The following is a 22,697-nucleotide window of genomic DNA, read 5'->3' as shown; positions in this document are numbered from 1 at the left end:
TTAAAGTGCACTGAAGGTGTATCGTACAATACACCATGTATAGTATGATATTGTATAATACAGGGTTGTATCATACGATATAACCGATACAGGTACGATACACACTCGTATTGTATCGATTTTGCCCATAGTTATAATTATGTATCATACTGTATCCTACGATGTGGTACGATACTTACAAGACATCGAAAATTCAATAATCAAAATAATATGCTATAAATGACATGCATATCTAACAAGAAAAATGCAAACTATAAAATAATATGCATATTAAATAATGAATCTAAGCTAATAAGTCACAATATTTATAATAATGTGTGTTTACATAAACAAAAAATATATCAGTGTTTTTTCAATACATAAAATTTTTACATAACCAAATTTATTCAAAATTCAAACAAAAATGAATTAGATAACGTCAATCATGAGTATCATCATCATTGTCTTCCTTTTTTTGCAAAAAATCTCCCTAAATCACTCTTAAGCTCTATAGGGATGAATATGAACTAGCCCCAAGGGTCCTTATATTTTTTTGAAAAAACAATTTAATTGAGTGCACTGAAACTGCAGTTATAGCCTATCTTAAGATACACCCCCTATCGGAGTGTACCCTAAGATACAAGGGCGTATCATAAGATACAAAGGTACCCGTATTGAGATAGATATGAGTATCGTATAAAAAAACACCATAGATACGATACATATCGTAGCATATCATACGATATTCTACGATACAACACTGCTGTAAATGTTCATATTCATACTTTTGTAAAGCTCTGTCAGGTTTATTTAAGACTCATAGGCAAAAATGAACAACCCAAGTGTCACACCCTAAGACATGACAAATTATGAGCTTGTTTTGGGGCTTGACATCAAGAACTAGTCAAAATCAAATTGTCGCAATGAATCTAGACTTGATCAGCTTGTAAGATTCTTCAAAGTTAAGCTTAAGGGATTTGAATATGATAAGTTAGGCCATTCCTTTTTTTTTGTTTTCAGTCAGAAGCTATGTGATATGGATGCTTTATTCAGTGCTGCACACATTTCCGCAGGACACAACATTATAAAACATGTAGTGGATATGGTCAAGGCATGTGGATGACATTGTTCATGATTGTTTTATGATCTTGAGTATTAGTTTTGTTATTAGCTTCTATTCTTTGTATCATTGTCATGACCATATGTAACGACCCCAATCCAGACCCTTTGAAAATGCAGAATAAATTTTTTTTTTTAAGAGTTGCGGAAACCTTCCCAGAGATCTGGGGTTCTCACAGTCCACTTTCCATTGGATAGCCCATCCACCACAAACGAAGTTGCAATTATCATCCATATCAACCAACTAAAACTCTTTTATTAATGAATAAGAAAATTTCAAAGACAAGGTTTTCTTCAACTGAAAGTAAAGTAACAATTGCAGAAATTAAAAGAACTGAAAGACAAACGAAAGAGCCACTATATCCTCTACTGAAGCTGGCAAGCCCAAGTGTAACTCATCCATCCCCAGATGCATGTCCAACTTCACTGTTCACCATTTCCTGTGAAAAACCAACAAAGTAGGGTGTCAGAACCGAAATTCTGAGCACAGCTACTTCTAAAGAAACCAGGTGAGAGAAAGAACATAGATAAGATTTCATGCAGTGATTTGAGTGAGTGCAGATATAAAATTTTGCAACATTCACATATCTATAACTACCAACATTTGCATATACTTACCAGTCAAGAACAGTAAAGCAATGTCACATATCAATAACCAAACCTTTCAACATGATTTCACAAAGTAAAGCATATGCTACCACCAAATGATGTCATGATATCAAGAATGATCCAAACATGCATGATCTAATGCATAACAGAAAAATGCATTATTATGTGCAATGTATGATTTCTTCTGTTATCTTTCATTTAAGTTCCATCTTTCCATATGCATGCCCTATTAAATGCACACATCTTTAAGTTCCTCTTTTTAATTACCGTGGCCCGCGGATACACCAAACGGGTACAAACCCCGAGGTCAAGTAGGTTCACAGGGTAGCTTAACACACAATTTGTATTTTATTACTGGGTTCCAACTTAGCCCTCGACCGATATCAGGAAACAGCACCATCCATCGGAACATTAGACCTCTACATCTAATGTCGGGGACACAAGGGACACCCCACGCCCACAAGTGCCACTTCCTTGGTACCATAAACTCACAGCTGTGACTAACACACCACTCCCGGGTAAAGTGGCGGGCTCTCCCTAAAACCGTGGCCAGGAGAAGAACCTCAATATCGGGTTCAGGGGCAACAACGCACACGGAGTTTTTGTATCCTCACAGTCTCCCCAAGACCGGATATCCAAGATTCTCATACTCCAGATGAGATATCCCAGAATGTAAATTACACTGTTATTATTCATTATATTTTTAATTAAGTCAATTTCTTTAAGTTTGCAACACAATATGCAAAAGTAAAGTGAAAACCCCGCATCCTCCCTTGCAGGGACCCATTCGGGACTTCAGCCCGTATAAACCATTAGAACAGTGCAGTAATGTGCCAAACCATCTTATGTGGTTTAAGTGATGCTTTTAAAAACATATGTAAAAGAAAACCAAACCCACGGCTCTCCAGGCCGGTGATGGTCCAATTAGGCCATCAGTGCATCACGTAATAAAACCAAATTAGTGTTTCATTTATAACACTAGGCCAAAATGCCAAAAGCATATATATATTCATGCAAATATAACCCCAAACATATGCATGTCATAATTCATTTATAAGCAATTTCAATATGTGTGTGTTACCTACATCGCATATGGGTATTAACCAATCCATGGTTTCTTTAAGTGTATGAGTGTACATGTGCAATTTCACATATAAATCAAGTGTACATGTTCAGGAAGAATTAGTAATAATTGAATCATGCTCACACTCATGAATACCATAATCATAACAGTCAAGTGAAAACATAAATCTCCACGACAAGTGTTTCCAAATGTACATCCATATATGCCGATATAACCATGGACATAGAACAACAACATTCACAAGCACGGTTTCCAAGATTCAGGCACAAGGATTCACATATTTATATCAAATGTACGTTGTCATTCCTTGGTTAATTTTATTATATCATGTGAACACCCATGCATGTAAATTCCAGCAATAAAGCACTAGTTTCCTGATTGCTCATGCCCATGAAAACAACTAGACAACGATATCCCATCAAGCATATCAAATCAAGTTTAAGCCTACGAGCATTTTCATTCACCTGTATGCAAAAAGCCAGGTCTAACATGATTAACTAATATTCTGGAAACTTAAAGTGCTAAGCTAAGCTTCCATATGAGCTAACCTAAACATGAACAAGGATTCCATCGACCTGTCATTTGTCCACAAGCATGGACAGTTAAGGATATGGCAGTAACCATATTTTCCTTTGTAAAAAAAATATAGTCCAGCACCATTCGGCTGGGCTTGGCAGGGTCCCACACAACCCATGATCTTATGCTATCCTTCCACTTACTACTTATAACAGTTACATATAGTTAATCAGGTCTGAAAAGAACACCTACATGCCCCAAGTTTGGTTGCTAAAAGAAAAATTGCAAATCATCTGACACTATTTACCTAATATTGTCACCTGATGATGTAGCCATACTAACAATTTCAACCCCCCCCCCCCCCTCCCCCCCCCCACACACACACACACATACCTATATATATATATCTTAAAGAATGATACATGACAGGCCATATGTCCTGATAAAACCAAACCATCCTCTTTCTGCTATTTATAATACAATAGCTAATAAAGGAAACGCAGAAGACACTCACTAGCATACAAGTAAATTTTTACTTAAACAATCATAGCTCAGTCACAGAATGAGTTCGGTCTTGTGCTCAACCGAAAGAAACTCCTTGTATTCTTGAGCACTCCACAGAAACTGAATACATTCAATATTTTTAACACTAAAATTTTTCAGTTTATAATTAAACTTAATCTATATTCACTACTGCTAATAACTATGTTTCAGTACTGTAGGTTTTAACATGTATGCCAACAGCCAAAACAAGTCTCAAGTATATTCATATTGATTTCCACCAGCTTATCTAGGCATATCAAAAGTGATTATACAACGCAACTCAGGGTTGCGTTAAAGGACTAATGCATTCAGCCAGATTGTGACTTGATAATATATGATTGGCGAGCTATGTTCTGGATCTAGACATATACTACCAATCTATCTTTATCACCCAACAAGAACATTTCCTAAATAAACTCAAAACAAGCATGTGAATTCCATTAATGCATATTAGTCTCTGGATCGGACTCGAAATCATAAGGTCGCAGTTCATCATATACCATCACGATTTCAGCTAACATGATTCTAAAACAGACAGTTATACTCACAGATTTTACTCCGCAAAATATATATAATAACAAAGAATCCATTATGTTCAATTGCAAAACTCCAGATTTACACGGGCCAGAGAGTTCTTATTTAAAGTCCCTGACATGAATCAGACCTAGAAGTACGATTCCAAACCAAGAACAAAATTCCAAGGACACTATACCCAAAACAAAAATTTAAATTAAATAGAAACCAGAACCACAACAAGAAAACAATCAGATTCCCTCTTTTGTAAATTCATTTACATGCACCCTAATCTTCTTTTTATCACAAATCGACCCCAGGCTTCCACAATCAGGTTCATCGAGTCCCCAAAGAGGAAACCCCCAAACCTGGGGTTGTCCAATTTCGGGAAATCGGGAATCCCACGACTGGGGCTATCCGATACCCCAGTCGGATCCCAAATCGATGAGATTTAGGGATTCTGCAGGGTGAGATTAAGCAAGAAAATACCCAAATCCAGTTGGGTTGGAAAAAAAATGTTTTCGGTTTAGGGTTAGGCACCGAAACCCCAACCATAGCTAGGGTTCCGAAATGGGGTTGTCAGCTAAACCCCCAAATCGGGTGTCGTTACTACTCAAAACCCCGAGATTTTCTCCTCTCGAAACCACATGCACGGAATCGAATCCCTATTCGATCCCTCACCCTATTTCCAAGAAGACCCGTACCTTATCCGGCGATCCTTCCGGTGATTGGAGGATGGGGACGCGAAGACACGGTCGGCTGGGGTTGCTCCTTGTTGCTGCCGTGACAGGGAGTGCTTGCTAGAGCTGCGGTGGCTGTCGCAGCTCGCCGGCGATCTTCCACCTCCAGTGCGCGCACGCAGACAGGGAGAGAGAGACGAGGGAAGAGGGTGAGACCCCCTCTTCCGCCTTCCTTTTATCGCCGACCCCCCCCCCCCCTTCTTGCCCCTTTCTGCTTCTGTTTAAAACCTATCGGGCAACCCTTATCGGGTTGCCCTTTCTGTTTTAAAAGGGCTGTTATATGGGGTGGGGCTCGGGTCCGAACCCGGGACCCGTAACCCGGCCCCAAAACAAAATGGGTCCACAAATGGATCCACTGTGGATCCTCGAATTAAATTAAAATTTTAAAATAGATTTTTTTTATTTATCTATTATTACCATCAAATCAAGATTTCAAATAAATAAATCCTAATTACCTCCCTTTATGGGTCCTGGATCCGTAATGTGGATCTAGGCCCAAATTGAAAAATTTGAAATATTTTCTAATAAAAATCTCGGGTTTTACACCATATGTAAAATTGTGTAATGTAGATGCTGGTACTTCTGGTTGCGACAATAAAGAAAAATACTATGCACTAGTGCCTAAATATGTGTTTCATGCCCTAATTTTATGAAATTAATGTCTATTCACACCCACACCCATCTTCATGCGATATACCTCAAAAGATGCTTTTTCATGTAAGGAACTTTATTGTGCTTTGGATAACTGAACATTAATGAGCTTGAATCTCCTCATTGGAACTTGGAAGCCTTTTTGTTATTTTTATAGTTTCAGTCTTCACCTCACTCATGCAAATGTACTCTATGTTTCCTGCTTTAAAGCTCTTTGAAGTGCTTGTCACATTCATGTGCTAGTGCATACTGCAATTAGCTTAGCTTGACACTGAACAATCAAATGGTTCAGTGAAATGTCCATCTCAAAAGTATATTCAACAATCCAACTTTTCGCATCTCCATAGGAGACACTGATTCTTTGTGCTTGGACGCTAATAGTTCACCTTTTGACAATATATCATTATTATTATTTCAGATTATCATTTCTTTGGAGTATTTAACTAATATTGACATCCATCTTTTACAGTCAAATGTACAAAGGATGCATGGCAACCGGTGTGGTGATAATGCTTTCTTTCAGAGAATGGAAAGGATAGGATATGCCCCCATCCTTCTATGTGTCTTGCTTCTTCTCATCGTTCTTTTTATCAACTCAACCCTTGCATGTCAGTAAATTTGGTTTTGAAGTTTTTTTCCTGAAACCAGTTGATAGATAAATTTGTATTACTTACACATCTCGTCCATTTTGTCACTTGTCAGCACCAACATTTACCAAGGTTACGGCGGTTGTTGGATTGTGGGGATGGAGTGCTGTTTCTCTTGCTGTTGTTACACTGCTATTTTTCTATAGGTGTAGCAGGTGAGTCCATTGATGCTTTGATTATTTCATTGCTTGTGCTTTACTGCTTCTTGGAAAGTGCTGCTAATAATACCTGAACCTGTCACTATTGTGTTCATTAATCATGGATACAATGTCTTATCTCAACCCTGAAGCTCTGGATGTTATGTTGATTAATCATTCATACAAACTCTCTCTCTCTCTCTCTCTCTCTCTCTCTCTCTCATACACACACACATGGTTAAACAACAGTTCAACATCTTTAACTGAAGCTATGGTTTGTGGCAAGGAGATAGGGAAGGGGGGAGCAGGGGAAATTCTATAGTTCGTTCAAAACAAAAGCAAGAACAGATGGGACTATTACAAGAAATTTGATGCATAAAATAAGTGAAATCTATATCATTTGATGTAGGGCTTTACTCATTACATTTGTTTTACCTCACAAATCAACACTCGTTATACTTCTTTTTTCTTCCCATTAGTAAGCACTGTCTTTTAGTATCATCATGCAGAAATGAAACCCTTAATGAGAATTGGAATTTAATATTGTTTTCTGGGATAGGAATTGCAATTATTTAAGGATTCAATGGAGAACAGAAGACCTGGTTGAGAAGCTTGTGTTTGACCTCTTTATGAAGAAAAATGCATTTCCCCTTTTCTTCATCATTAATCCTGATTGGTCATGGGATTTTTTATCCATGCTGTTTGGTTTCCCTTGCATAATCTTTCAATATTTTCTGTACTATAAATGCTGTAGTTTTGTTTTCCTTTTGCAGTAAGGATCCAGGATACATAGAAAGAAGTACAGAAGGATTGTCAAATTCCAGGCATGTAGATGTAAGTAATCCTATTTAGCTCTTCTAGGTTTAGATAATCATCTGATTTGCTTCATCATCATAGAATTAACCATGTCTCCCCAAGTAGTATTGCTAGTTCTTTCATTTCTTGTTTAGTCTTCAGAGAGTGCAGTCTTCCTAATTATCATTGTCCTGTGAGAATAACCATTTGATTGGGAAGATATTGTGCAATGTCCATTTAATTGGAAAGATATTGTGCTTTTTTCTTATCATGATTTAAAAGTAGACTGCACATGAAAATTGAAGACGCAAGTTTTTTAAACAAGATACTAAATGCAGAAAAATGCGAAAAGAAAATTGAGGAAAACAAATAAATAGGAAACGAGAACATTGACAAGACAAGCAATTTCTTTCCCAACTCAAATGGGAAATTTTCTGCAAGAGATGGGAATAGATTGGAGTGTTGAGCAAGGAATTTTCTGTCTAAAATACATTCTGGAGTTTTTTGTTAGTTGCAGCAATTAACTATCTAAATCCCAACCTTATAAAAAGCTTGAAGGAAGTGATGTGACAATTGTGTCCTCTCATACGTGATGATAGGTTTTAAGGTTTTGAGTTTGTATGCTTAGTTGTCAAAACCACTAGTCGGAGTCTAGGCAGAATACCCTTAAAAGGACTAGTCGGCCTAGGCGGTACCAAAAAATAAAACATCAAGAAAAGCAGAATATTACAATAAATAGTTAAATTTAGTAACAAACATATGATTGTAATTGTCAATGAAGTGTGTAAATCTGTGTAACATGTCACAAAATTCATAAAATTGCATAACATTGAACATAAAACACACACACACACACATATATATATATATATATATTTGTGAAAAACACATGCATACATGTAAAGAACAAAAATAAAAAAGAAAGGAAAAAAGGGGAAAAAGGAAGAAAAAGAAGAAGAGGAAGAGGAAGAAAAAAAGAAGAGTGGAGGGGCGAGAGGAGGATGAACAAGAAAAAAGAAAAAGACGGAAAAAAGAAAAAGGAAAAGGGAAAAAGGAGAAAAAAAGAAAAAGAAAAACAAGAAGAGGAAGAGAATAAGGTGGAGGGTGAAAGGAGGAGGAAGAAGAAAAGGATAAGAAAAAAAAAGGTAAAAAAGAAAAGGAAAAGAAGAAAAAAGAAAGTGTTAGTGGTGGGAGGAAGGAGAAAAAGAAAAAGAAAAGGAAATAAAAAAAAGAAAAATATTGACAACCATGCCCCTATGGCCTAGGCGGAGACAACCTAGGTGCTGTTGTCTAGACCCCTGCGCCTAGGCGGTGGCCCTGCGCCTAGGTGCCGCTTTTGACAACTAAGTTTGTAAGTCAGTAAGGTTTAAGCTGGATGCCATAGCCAAAACAGAAAAGGATTCTTAAATGAGTCTCCTAAAAGTATTCTAAGCCAGCAACATATGCTATCAAATACTCAATAAGTGCATATTATGTTTATAGATATGTACTTTCCAAGACTAGGGGATCTCTCTAGAAAACAATGGTATGTGGCATAAATTTATTGGAGTATCCTTGGTATTGTACTCAACGTGATGACCACCATGGAACTTTGAAATTTGTGGCTAACATGTTAGCATCCATGACCTTTTGAGGGAATTAACCAAAACTTTTTGTCCCTATCCATCTATTCATCATGCATACTTTAAAAGTTATCGTTAAAGGTAGATCGATAATTTTAGAAAAAGATACAAGCCATATTTTTTTGTGTAGTTTAAAACATAACGGATGGCAATCCATCTTCTATTAGAAGTATCAGAATATCCATTGTAATAATGTTACAAACAAACATAGGATTTTGAAAATTGTTTGGAACAAGTGTTGTCATCAACTAAAGAACATGTACTTAATGCACTCCACACATATGATAAATGTCATTGAGCAGTCGTTGGCAACATGACATCTCTGAATATTTTAAAAAATTTTATTTGTCTCTTATGGTATTTAGAAATATCAGCTAATCAAGAACAATGAACAAAACAAAGCATAAAATAAGAGAAAATTTGGGTTTTGAGCAATGACAGAATGGTTGATGAAGTTATTAAGAGGATACCATGATAGATTTCAATTTACATGATATTTGGAAACTGTCATATATGCTTCTTTAAAATCTTTGTGAAAATATTGCAATATTTGCAAAATAACAGCCGCATTGTATATTTATGCAAATCATTCTTGCATTTCATTGAAACGGATAATTATGATGGTATATCGTAGTGATTTGTGATTGACTTTCTTCATACTTGGGACAGCGTAGAGAAATAACAATTATTTGATAGAAAATTTCCCTTTTACTTTGTCTTTATAAATTTGTAAATTTGCTCAAGAGAAACCAGAGTTTCCAAAATATGCCAAGAAAGTTTCTTTTAGTGCAGTATCTGAAATGCAAAACACACACACACATACATAGTACCTGCATACACCAATAGGTACAGAATCAAGGTTGTTAAATGCGATGAGGCGAAGCGAGGCGTTGAGCCTGCGCTTCGCCTCTGAGGCGTACGCCTCTCACAACTAGACTGGAAGTGAAGAGGTGGGAGGGGATGCAGTAGGAGAAGGACCACACGCCCAGCTGGTACGGAAGCGAGGGGGGGCCGCGTCCGGTGGTCGGAGAAGACTGAGCAGCCAACGACGAAGTTCGCCACCGGGGAATTTGTAACCGGGGAACTGTGATGCGGGGCAATTTGCGCATCACAGCAACGCCTCAGTACCTTGAGCGTGCGCCTCGCCTCTGAGGCATACGCTTCAGGTACTGAGGCATACGTCTCTCACAACACTGTACAGAATCACCAACAGGAGAACCTAGTCCCTTTACGGTCACATTGGGAAGGTTTACAATGCCACCTCCACGTCACATAATATGTCTGTAACTATGTAACTGCGACACGGCTAAACCCTAGCCATACACACACATAGACACATGTGCAGATACCATGCGTAGTGCTGGTACACCACTGGTCAGGTTCCGCACTACGCTGCGGTTCGGGTCCAGCGTAGACCCGAAATTTCTTTGGTCAAACCAAGGTCAAAGTGGTGAGGCCATTTTGGTCCCGTCCCACCCAATACATAATCCCCTATCCTCTCTCTCTCTCTTGAAACCCTCAACACTCTCTCTGCTCTCCCCGAAGCCCTTGACTCACCCTCAACTCTCTGGCCTCGCTCTTCCCCCCTCCCTCTTCTCTGTCTCTCTCTCTGCTCTCTCGAAAGCCTCAACAGACTCTCTCTCTCTCTCTCTCCGGTCTCGTTCTTTTATTTGTCCAAGAAGGGAGAAAGAGAGAGAGGGAAGGAAAGATAATACCAACATGTTTTCCTTCATCATTCTCCTCCTACTCCTCGGTCTTCTTCATCTTCTTCTTCTCCTCTTGTTTTTCCTTCATCTCCTCCTCTTTCTCCTCCTCGTGCTCCTTGTATAGGAATCACAAAAAGAACGAGAGAGAGGCGGTGGGTCTCTTTTATCCTTCTATAAAAGAAAAAATATCCCAGTGGCCTCTATATTTTTCAAAAGTTCTATTTTAACTTTTTTATATTCAAAATATCAAATTTCCTCTCCTTTTAAAAAAAATCATTTTAACCTTATTTCATATTCGAAATATTAAATTCTCTTTATATATATATGGTTGTGTCCCCATACCTATATTTTTTGGAATTGTTGTGTCGTACCTGAAATGAAATACAAGTGCCAAAAAACAATGTCACAAAGTGACTATAAGAAGGCACAATCACATAAGCACAATGTCTCTAATGGACAAGATACAATATGTCACAAAGGGAAAACACCAAACACACACAAGGGAGAAGAGAGAACTTGAAATAATAATGAAATTATTATTGAAATGCTTGAAAAAGCATTATAGAGAGAAGGGAAGAAGTCTTCTTTATATACACCTCAAGTGGGGCCAAGGGGAGCTCCCAAAAGAGTGGTTGGGAGCTCCCCAACGGTCCCAACCACTCTTAAGTTTATCCCCTTTTACCCCTTTAATTAATAAAAAGGAAAATAAGAAAAACAAAAATGTAAAAATACAAAAATGTCCCTAATGAACATGTCTATTTACAATTAGATGGAAATACCAAATTGCCCCTAGTGAGCATTATATATATATATAAACATCCATATATTTTAACACCCTCCCTCAAACTGACGGTGAGATCTTCGGGAGTTTGCTTAGGAGAAAGTAGAAACGGGGTGATGACAAGGCTTTGGTAAAAAAAATCAGCGAGTTGATACTCTGAAGTGACATATAGTAGTTGAATGGTGCCCCGTAAAATTCATCTCGAGCATAATGGTAGTCCAACTCATTGTGCTTTGTTCGTTCATAGAATGTGTGATTGCTAGCAAAGTAGATATCAATGTTATTGTCGCAATACAATTTCAAAGGAATAAAGATAATGACGCATATCTTTGAGCAGACTTTTTAACCAAACAAGTTCAATTGTAGTTGTAGTCATCGTCCTATACTCAACTTTCGTGGAAGATAACGACACATTTTGTTGTTTCTTACATCTCCAAGAGATTAATGTTTCTCCAAGAAAAAACGCAATAACCTATGGTAGAAATACGATAATTAAGGTTACGACCCCTATCTGAGTCAGTATAAGCAATTAAATTAGGAGATGAAAAAAAAGATAAGAATAGTCCTTTTGTTATGGATTCCTTCAAATATCTGATAATTCGCATGACGACAGCCATGTGGATAGTAGTTGGAGCATTTTGGAATTGACTTACATTGTGAACGACATGAGTAATATCTGGTCTGGTAACAGATAAATATATTAGTGATCCAATCAATTAACAATAAGGAGTGAGATCTTCTAAAGGAGTTTCATCATCGTTTCTCATCTTGACGTTGTTTACTTATGGGGTCTCCACTTTCTATTTGTCAGTTAAGCCAGACTTAGCAATAATATATGATGCAATCTTCATTTGAGGCAGAACATATCCTCGAGGAGAATTTGCAACTTCAATCTCTAAAAAATACCTTAGAAATCTAAGGTGAGACATATCAAAATTGTTTTTAAGAACATTTTTAATAAACTCAACGCCCTTTTTATCATTCCCCATGATGATCATATCATCAACATATAACAATAAAATAGTTATGTGATTACCTACATTCTTAACAAAAAAAACAGTATCAGTATAACAAGAAGTAAAACCATTATCAGAACAACTTTACTTAAGTGATCATACCAAGCTTTTTGGAGCTTGTTTAATAAGAATTTTTTCTTTTTCAATCTCAAGACCCGATGGAGGATCCATGTAGAGTTCTTCACAAAGATTCACATTTAAAAAACACTTTTTATGTCTAATTGGTAGATAAACCATTGTTTAATAGATGCTAGCAATCAGAGCAAAGGTTTTATCATAATCAATTTCATATTTTTGTTCCCACCCTTTAACCACTAACCTAGTTTTGTATCTTTCTAATGACCCATCACTCTTAGTTTTGACTTTATAAGCTTATTTATATCCAATAACCTTTTTTCCTAAAGGGATTCAAGTGTTAGCTTTGTTGAGTGCTTCCATTACAAGTCTCATAGCATCAATCCAATGTGGATGTTGCTTGACTTCTTTAAAGTTGGAAGGCTCGTGATAGGAATGGATGATCATTAGGCAAGTTCTATAATTTGGGGAAAATGAATCATATGACACAAATTTTTGATGAGGTCTACTACTCCTAGAAGATCACTTAGGTAGGGATTCTTCTACTTGGTCTTCTATGGAAATGTTTTGTGAATATGTGTCAAAAGCATTTTGATGTTCATTTCCTTCTCGTTGAGTATATACATGGATATCATTGGGATTCTCATTGTGAGAATCTTCATTTTGATGAAGCAAATCATCATTTTGATGAGAATTGCCATAACAAACATTATCACATATAATATCATTAAAATCTTTAGACTCATTTCTAGGTAATAAGTCAAATAAAAAAGAATAATCAACCTCTACCTTGGGTTTTTGAGATTCAAAACCATTTTTTTCTTCAAAAAAAGTCACATTTCTTGAAATATAAACTTTATTATTTTCAATATCATAACACCTATATTCCTTTTGATTTTCACCATAGCCAATAAAAGTGTATTCAAGAGCTTTTGGTGAAAAAGAACAAAGCATTTACAACAAAAAGTTTTTTATCTTTTGAAATCCGGAGATATTTTGAACAAATTTTCAAAAGATGAAACATTTTTTAAAGATGAGGATGACATCCTATTTATAAGATAAGATAATTTGCGAAAAGAGCTGCTTCAGCGCAAAAGTTCTTTGGAACATTTTTAGAAATAAGAAAAATTGTTGTTTCAATAAGATGCCTATGTTTTCTTTTGGCAAGGTCATTTAGTTGGAGAGTTTTATGACAAGATCTTTGATGAATAATGTTGTTTTGTTTAAGCTAGTTTTGAAATTCATTTGACATGTATTCGCTTTCGGAATTAGATCTAAAAATGGTTATATTGTTTTGAAATTGATTTTGAATAAGGATATGAAATTCTTTAAAAATAAAAAAAAACATTGAATTTATTTTTAATAAATTAAATCCACGTATATCTAGTGAAATCATCACTAAAAATTATCCTCCTTTAGATATAACGGGTGTCGGTCCCCATACATCCGAATGCACTAATTCAAATGGTCTCTTTAAAATAAAGTTACTATGTAAATAAGGGAGATAATGCATTTTCTTAAGAATACAATCATTGCATTAAATTCTTTTAAATTACATTTTAAAAAAAGAAAAAGAAAAAGATGCAACTTAGAGACACTTGGATGACCAAGTCTTTTGTCCCAAGTGACAACATTTTTGAATTGAACATGATTAAAAAATGATTTGCATGACAAAGACAAAAAATCTATTTAATATAGGTCTCCTCTTCTATGGCCTTGCCCAATCCGCTTCTCGGACCGAAGATCCTACACAACAATTGGTAGGTGAAAAAGTGACACTACATCCAAAATTGGTTATTTGAGAAATGAAGAAAATATTTATGTTAAGTTTTGGAATAATTCTAAGTTTTTGAACATAAAATTCTTTGTCTTTGCTTAAAATTTTTTCAAGGTTTCCCATCCCTTTAACATCTAATGATGTTTCATTGACCGTGAAAATGAGTGATTTAAAAAAAATAAGACTTGGTGTGGATAAAAGAGATGCATTTGGAGTCATATGAAAGGAGGCATCCAAATCAAAGATCCAAGAGGACATACCGGGAGTTGATTAGACCGCGACACCAGAGGTGAAAAGTGAGAAAGAGTTGAATTATTGAAGAATTTTCGTAAGTTGACCAATGAAGTCCATCTCTTCTTGATTCTTCACTTAAAATTGCTTGGAATATCTCCAACGGAAGCCACATTCTTTTTAAGCTTAGGACAATCGGGTTTAAGATGTCTCGTTTCATTACAATGATGTTTCACCATTATTATTTTTCTAAAAGTAAGGAGGTTTATATGTCCTCATGTTATTTCCCGGTTTTGATACTGTATGGATCTCATCAAAGTCTTTTTTACGAGCCAAGAAAATTTCTTCTTGACATAGATCGGCAAGAATTTTATTAAGAGTAGAAGCCCTATGAAGAAAGGATCCTCTTAGTTGTTCAAATTCGAGACGAAGCCCATGAATAAATTGAAAAAATCTTTTTCTCTATATTTGTTGTTGCCTCATAACAATGATACTTCCTTCCCATTGTGGTTCAAGGAGAGCAAACTCATTTCATAGAGGAGATAGAGTATTATAATAATCTCTAATACTCATATCCCCTTGCTTGATTTCTTTTTCTTTTTCTTGTAAAAAAAAAAATCTAACAAAATCCTTTTGAATGTACGTACTTTCATGAAGAACCTTGCTTCATTTGCCCTCTTAAATTTGGCTAGATTAGCACAAATCTTGAGCTACACATTATTCATGAACCATGCCAATATTTTGGCATGCTCACTTTTCAAATTTTCAACTTTGGATTGTTATTCTTCAATATGTTTAGCTTTTTCCTCATCACCCAAAGCTTTATCTTCATTCCCTTCCTTCTTGGTGAGCCTTAATTGTGGTTCTGGAACGGTTTCACATAACATATCCCTAAAATTTCTTGCGTTTAAGGTTATTTTCCATAGCGGCCGCCCACATTCTATAGTTGGTTCCATTCAATTTGAATGAGAGGTCAATCTCTGCATCTTTGTCAGCCATTTCGGAAGAGTTAAAGAAGATCAAGAGTGTGAAACTTAATAACATTTAAACACAAAGGAAAGAAGTCCCAAGAGTGTTCAAACACTTAGGGCTCTGATACCATGAAATGAAATACAAGTGCCAAAAAACAATGCCACAAAGGGCAAACACCAAACACACACAGGATCGAAAAGAGAACCTGAAATAATAATGGAACTATTATTGAAATGCTTGAAAAAACATTATAGAGAAAGTGAGAATTCCGTTTTTATACACCTTAAGAGGGGCCAAGTGGAGCTCCCCAACAGTCTCATTTATGACCGTTGGGGAGAGTCCCAACTACTGTTAAGGGAATCCCCTTTTACCCCTTTAATTAATAAATAAAATAAGAAAAACAAAAAGGTAAAAATACAAAAATGTCTCTAATGGATATCTATTTACAATTAGATGAAAAAACCAAATTGCCCCTAGTAGGCATTACAAAAGATATATATATAACATCCATATATTTTAACAGTACCCATACCCGTACCCTGGTGACATAGGTCTGTAAGGTACAATGGTGTGAGTTTTAGAAAACGCTTTTTAAAATAATATTTTTAATGAAAACAAGTGTGAAAACTTGACACCAAAAATATAAAAACCGGCTCGCACGAGTGGTGGAGTCCGGGTCGATCTCAGTAGGGATGGCAGTGGACCGGGAGAAAGCGGGGCCTCGCCCCGCCCCGCCTTGCCTCGTTTGGACCGGGGATGAAGGGTATGAAACGGGGATGGAGGCGGGGACGAAGGTTAAAATCCATCCTCGTTCGGGGATGGAGACCGGTGAATGGGAGTGTAGTGAAACTTGGTGAGCAAGATATACCGGTGAATGATTATTTCAAATATTTGGGATCCATCATTCAAAAGTATGGAGAAATTGATGGAGATGTAAATCATAGGATAAAGGTTGGGTGGATGAAATGGAAAAGTGCTACTGGAGTGCTGTGCGATCGTAGAATGCCATTGCGGTTGAAGGGAAAGTTTTATAGGACGACTATTAGACCCGCTTTACTATATGGTACGGAATGTTGGGCTGCCAAGAGACATCATATTCAAAAAATGAGTGTAGCTGAGATGCGGATGCTTAGATGGATGTGTGGAAATACAATAAAAGATAAGATTCGGAACGAAGAGATACGTAAGAAGGTAGGTGTTGCACCCATTGAAAATAAGATGCGAGAGAATCGTTTACGGTGGTTTGGACATATTCGGCGAAGGCCTAATGATGCTCCAGTTAGAAGGTTGGAGAAATGGGAAAATATATTAGTTAAAAGAGGTCGGGGTAGGCCTAGGAAGACTTGGATGGAGATGATAGGAAAGGATATGAATGCTTTGAACCTCACCGAGGACATGGCGTTGGATAGAAATGATTGGAGGAAAAGGATTCATGTGGAAGACCCAAAATGAATTTCTTTTTTGGTTCATATCGCTGACCCCAATTGTTTTGGGATGAAGGCGTTGTTGTTGTTGTTGTTGTTGTTGTTGTTGTTCGGGGATGGAGACGGAGATGAACTTACACTTTTCCCCGCCCCGATCCCCGCCCCGCCCCGCCCCGCCCCATTCCCAGTCCTTCTAAAGGATGACAATAGACTACGGGGAAACAGGGCCTCGCCTCATCCCCGTTTGAACCTGGGATGGAGGACATGAAACTGGGATGAAGGCGGGGGTGGAGGTTAAAATCCATCCCCGTGCGGGGATGGAGGTTCTAATCTTGAGACGGGGCGGGGGTGGAGACCTTGTCCCCCGCCTCGATCCATTGCCATCCTTAGATTTCAGGGAACGAGACATACTTGTATTCAAACACACAAGCTAAACTACTCTTTGTTGCCTTGAAAATAAAAATTACTTAATTAATTAAAATAACTAAGAGAGTATTGCCCTGCGCAGAGCGCTTAAACAAAATAACAATGTTTTATTACAGGCCCAATAATTGAATTGAATTAAAAATGAAAACCTAATCTAAAAATAAAAGCAAAGGCTTCAGTGCTTCGAGTCTTCTTGTCCCTTCTTGAGGTAATGTATGTTTTCTTGAACTTTTGCTTTTCTGGGGGCTCCCTGAGGGCGCTTCTGAGAGTCTGAGGGGACCTCAGAGGGTACTTTTAGGGCACAAAAAGGGCTCTACCACACTTTCCAACGCTTTCCTGCAACATAAAAACACAAAAACAAAGCGATGAAACTAAACAAGAAATTAATAGCTAATGACTAAAAATATTCAGCAAAAACAAGATTTGCATTAACTAACTGAACTAAACTATGAACAAACTAATCTAACAACCAAACACTAAAAGACAAAATAGCATAACAACCTAACAACTGTGTAACTAAGCATATAAGAGAGAAATCTGCATATGAAAACAGTCTCAGAAACAAAAATAGCCGATGTATAACAAATAAATTGCAGCTATATATACTATAGACAACGAATGCTAGACGTGAATTTCAAACAACCACTAAAATGACTTCAAACCAGCCTAACCTAAAACACATTAAACCATCTAACTATTTAACTAAAAAAACCTGTGAATAAACACTATTGACTAACCTAATTTATCATCACATGAACTTAAAATAGTGGCATGTAGCAAACTGACTATAGCTAGTTAAATAAAAAAAACACAACTGAACACATGGTTAGTTGACTGGCACACAAGACCTTAATTCCCTACCCTGGTACTTATCAAATAGCCCCTAAGAACATTATAACCATAGACATATAACCTATGTCACAGGGATTCGCCAAGACAGGTGCCGCACCCGCGCCGAAGCGACGCGGGTGCGGCACCTGGTGCGGTCAATCCGACCCGCCGCACCCAGGGTCATTTTGGTCCATTTTTTGGATTAAAAAAAATCTGCTTTGGAAAATAAAAAAAAGAGACCTTTGCTTTAAATTCATTTAAAATGCATTGAACAACATTATTTTCAAGTGAATAAATTTTGGTCCATTTTTTGGATTAAAAAAAATATGCTTTGGAAAATAAAAAAAAGAGACCCTTGCTTTAAATTCATTTAAAATGCATTGAACAACATTATTTTCAAGTGAATAAATTCTCATTAAACTCTCTCTCTCATTTAATAGTAATAAAACTTCCTCTCATCCACCAAAAACATAAAACGAGTTTCTCAACAAGGCAGCTTTGGAAAGTGTTGATAATAGAAAATGGTTTCCTAAAATCTATCTTGGAAATTAAAAGCTTTCATTGAGAATAGGAAAGGTCTCCTTAAGTCCAACGTGTAAATTAAACCCATATTTTGAAGTTTTAAATGATTTTATTTAGATTCTTGGAAATTAAAAGCTTTCATTGAGAATATGAAAGGTCTCCTAAAGTCCAACGTGTAAATTAAACCCATATTTTAAAGTTTTAAATGATTTTATTTAGAAGTTTCAATTTTGGACCCCCCTTCTATATATATATATATATATATATATATATATATATATATATATATATATTTTTTACATTTTTCCCCATGCCGCACCCCCACACCCTAGGTTTTTGAAAGTGCCGCACCCCCGCACCCGCACCCATGTGACATAGCATATAACTAACTATGAGATGAATAACTAATAAAGTAAATAACTATGAACTGCAGCCAAATATGAAATAAACTACCTGAAAAATAAAACACGTTTACAAAACTAATGAAATATGCACACCTAAATAGAAAAACGTTTATGTTAAGACCATAACAATCTAAGTCAACTAAATCAAATATACACTCAGCAAAGAAGTATTAAGAACTAGTTAACCAATAAGACTCTAATAAAGACAATGACACTGCAGGTTGAATGATCTAAACAATAGAGAACTTAATAACATCAGACGCGATGCTTACCAATAAAAAAAACGTTAGTTGCTAACCTATTTATAACATGCAAATCGACTTTAGTAAAAATCACTATCAACATCAAATGCCTTAATCAATGAACTACAAGTTTAATACAAAAATGTATGCAGATCTAATAAAAACTATATGCTGAAAATAAAACAAAATCAAATCATGCAATATGCGATGAAAATAAAAACAAAAACTAACTACGATGCATGTGATGCCATGATCCTAAACTATGGAGATGGGGGAGAAGAAACAAACCATACGATCCGCTTCCGATGGAGGGGTTGAGAAGAGAAGGTGGTCAATCCAGCTGCATCCATGCTGCCCCTATGAAGAGGAAGAGGTTGCCGATGACGAAAGAGTTCGAAGCTTGAAGAAAAAGAAGAGGAGAACAAGGAGAGAAAGAAATCGGCAAAAGAGAGAGGAAAAGCAAGGGAGAGAGAGAGAGAAGTGGGAGGCAAGAAGGAGGGGAGGCAAGAGGCTGCTGGAAAAAACATCTTCTTCGGCCCTCTTAATCCTATTTATAATCCCTAATTAGGTTAAAATCTGAATTTTCAAAAAGAGTCCGCTAATTTTCGATAATTTCCAAAACAAGGTCTCTTATGAAAACGTGTTTTTTTTTCTAAAAATCAAAACTTACTAAACTAATTAAAAATTAGATAATACAAACCTAAGCTAACTAAACTATAATTAAGAAATTCTAAATCTAATAAAAACACTAAAAACACAGGGAAAGCTTTGAAAAATACGATTTTTTGATAATTTTCATTTCAATGCGGTTTCTCAAAACTAACGATAAAAATGGGTTTTTACAACGATTTTAACATGGATCATGCATAAATAATGATTAATAAAATGCGAATATTATACATGATCATACAAGATGCAAGTATTTGATCGGAGTTTCTGCTTGAAATAGTTTGCAGTGGTATAATGTGGTTCATGAATAAAAATGGAGTCTTTGCATAGAAACTTCTTCCTTAAGAAGGTTAACTAGAAGAAATGGTATGCTCTTTGATATTGAAGGGAATTACAGTCTACAGACTGTATAGTTTTCTTATGTAACTTTATTTTTGAAAATTGAATATTGATTAAAACAATTATGGTAAAATTTGTTGTAGTTGATCTCAAGTGGGTGAACATTGAACGTTAGTTAGTCAGATTCTCATCATATTTTGATTATAGCTAGTCAGATTCTCATCATATTTTGATTGTTGTTCTATGGTTCAATAAATTGATTGCATATACCCTTATCTTTTGTAAAGTCACATTATTATGGTCACAGGCTTCTTTCAAAATATTTTGAGGTTTTAGAAATATTAAATGCAAAAAAAAATATTTGTTAAAGCATACATGTATATTTAATGTTGAAAAAATAGAATCAATGTAGAATGTGTTGTAATGGTCAAATAAGTCCAGATTTTTATGTATAGGTCAATGTTGTAAGTATTCATGTTAGTGTGGGCATTTTAGTCCAGAAATTATTGTATTAAGGCCTCTTCTCTTCATTGTTGCACATGGTTTCAGAGCCATGTCTACAAAATTGAGAGGAGATTGAAGTCATTTGTGAGGAGAGCAGGGCTCCATTCTGCGGTCACATGAAGACTGTGCTGACATCATCCTTGAAGGTGTCAACTGGTACATCTTGTAAAGTCAGGTCAATTTTGTGATATTTGAGTTAGGGATTCACTAGCTCATGATTTTGGAAGTTTTTATACGCAAATATCAGGTGATTTGAAGAAGTATTGGATTTTTGGTAATTTTCTAAGAAGTTCTGTATTATAGAGGAGTTCCTGACAAGATCTGAGAAACCAATTGAATCTGATCAGGTTTTGGGGTTTTAGGTCCTGAAATTGTTTGGATTTAGGTTATTTTTTGGTGGAGACTAAGAAATCTGCTTGGGTAAAGCAGGTTTGGTGTTTTGGAGGAGATTTGTGGTGTTTTTAAGGTGATACTAGCAGACAGTAACTCATTTTTTTGGGGTTTATTGTGCACGATGCCCTAGTATTGCTGAGTTTGGGCACTGTTTGGTCTGGTTCAGTCCCTATAGCATATGTATTATGTTTTGAGGCACTCATTTGGTCTGAGTTATGATTTTTGGACTTGTTTGCTCCTAGTTATTGTGTTTTGGCTGGTTGTGTGCATAATTTTGTTAGTGCTGTTGTCTGTTTGAAGGTGGTATCTTGTTGAGTTCTTGTTTGGTGCAACATATCATGGTTTGTTTGCTATAGTTGTGAGTTTGTGAAACATTTTTGCATCGTAGTTGGTGGTGGTTGTAAGTATGAAGGAGTGAACCTATTCAGTTGATTCCTGTGAAACTAGATGAAAGAAACTGTGTATTGGGCCGAGTTCATGATGGTTGTGTTAGAAGGACAATACCTTAGTGGGTAGCTGGATGGTACAAGTGAGAAGCCTAAGCAAAGGGGTGTTGGAGTATGATAGGTTGATGGAGTGAAAAATGAATAATGCCAGAGTAAAGTCATGGATACTTGGTTCAGTGGAACAGCACATTGCTATGAATATCGCCAAATTCCAAGAAGCAAAAGATGCATGGGCTTTCTTGGAACAGGTTTGCAAACATGAAAACTGGGTAAGAGTATCAGTTACTACAGGAGCTTAGAAGTCTTAGGTAGGAGAATAAATCCATTGAAAATTTCTTTTCTGAGATTCAACAAATATAACACTCTCTTGCATTGATTGGGTCTAATGAGAGGTGTGCCAAACGTAAAGGAGTGCATGGAGTTGGGCAATAAGGCGAAGGAAATGATACATGTCATTGAATTGTTGATGGCTCTACGACCTGAGTATGACAATGTGAGAAGTACCATACTACGTAGAGCCTCTCTACCTCTAAAATCAAACTCTTTATGAGCTCTCAGTAGAAGAAACGAAGACAAAGTCTCTTAGTACTCGATCATCTGAAGAGTTTGTGTTGGCTGTTACTAAACAAGGAGAAATGTGAGGTAGGTTCGTATGGGATAAGCTAGGACCTATGTAATATAGACACATCAATGCACCTGCCATACCCATGTTGACATGGTTCGACACGGTGTAGGTATGTGTTGGGTTGGGTCCAACCTTGACCTGACCCAAATAACATAGTTTTTTGTGTGTTTTGACCTGGGTCAAAGGGCGTGGCCATTTTGGTCCCCACCTTGGCTTTGATAAACCCTAACACCCCCCCCCCCCCCCCCCCCCCAATTTTGATTAAACTAATCTTGTTTGTTGTTAGTTTATTGTTAAATGTTAAATTAATTTATTGTTGTTGAAATTTGATTCTTTGAAATTTGTGTTTATGGGAAATA

At 36.4% G+C, this 22,697-nt stretch overlaps 1 protein-coding gene across 4 annotated transcripts in view; it reads left to right on the top strand.

Moving 5' to 3' along the window:
• LOC149835402 (Ankyrin repeat family protein with DHHC zinc finger domain-containing protein) overlaps positions 1-22,697 on the top strand; it is a 69,846-nt gene that overhangs the window by 30,230 nt on the left and 16,919 nt on the right. For all 4 annotated transcript variants that reach the window (XR_016432318.1, XM_090008472.1, XM_090008473.1 and 1 more), the window contains exons 6-8: positions 6,224-6,362; positions 6,457-6,556; positions 7,312-7,372. Coding sequence is in view for 3 of the 4 variants with exons in the window: in XM_090008472.1 (XP_089864598.1) it covers positions 6,224-6,362; positions 6,457-6,556; positions 7,312-7,372 (300 nt within the window). In the remaining variant the exon portion in view is untranslated. The remainder of the gene's footprint in view (positions 1-6,223; positions 6,363-6,456; positions 6,557-7,311; positions 7,373-22,697) is intronic.

The sequence above is a fragment of the Nuphar pumila genome, chromosome 6, assembly GCF_984573655.1.
Source record: "Nuphar pumila chromosome 6, dmNupPumi1.hap1.1, whole genome shotgun sequence".
Classification (NCBI taxonomy): domain Eukaryota; kingdom Viridiplantae; phylum Streptophyta; class Magnoliopsida; order Nymphaeales; family Nymphaeaceae; genus Nuphar; species Nuphar pumila.
The sequence above is the reverse complement of the archived record's forward strand: the minus strand, read 5'-3'. Positions and strand labels throughout refer to the sequence as shown.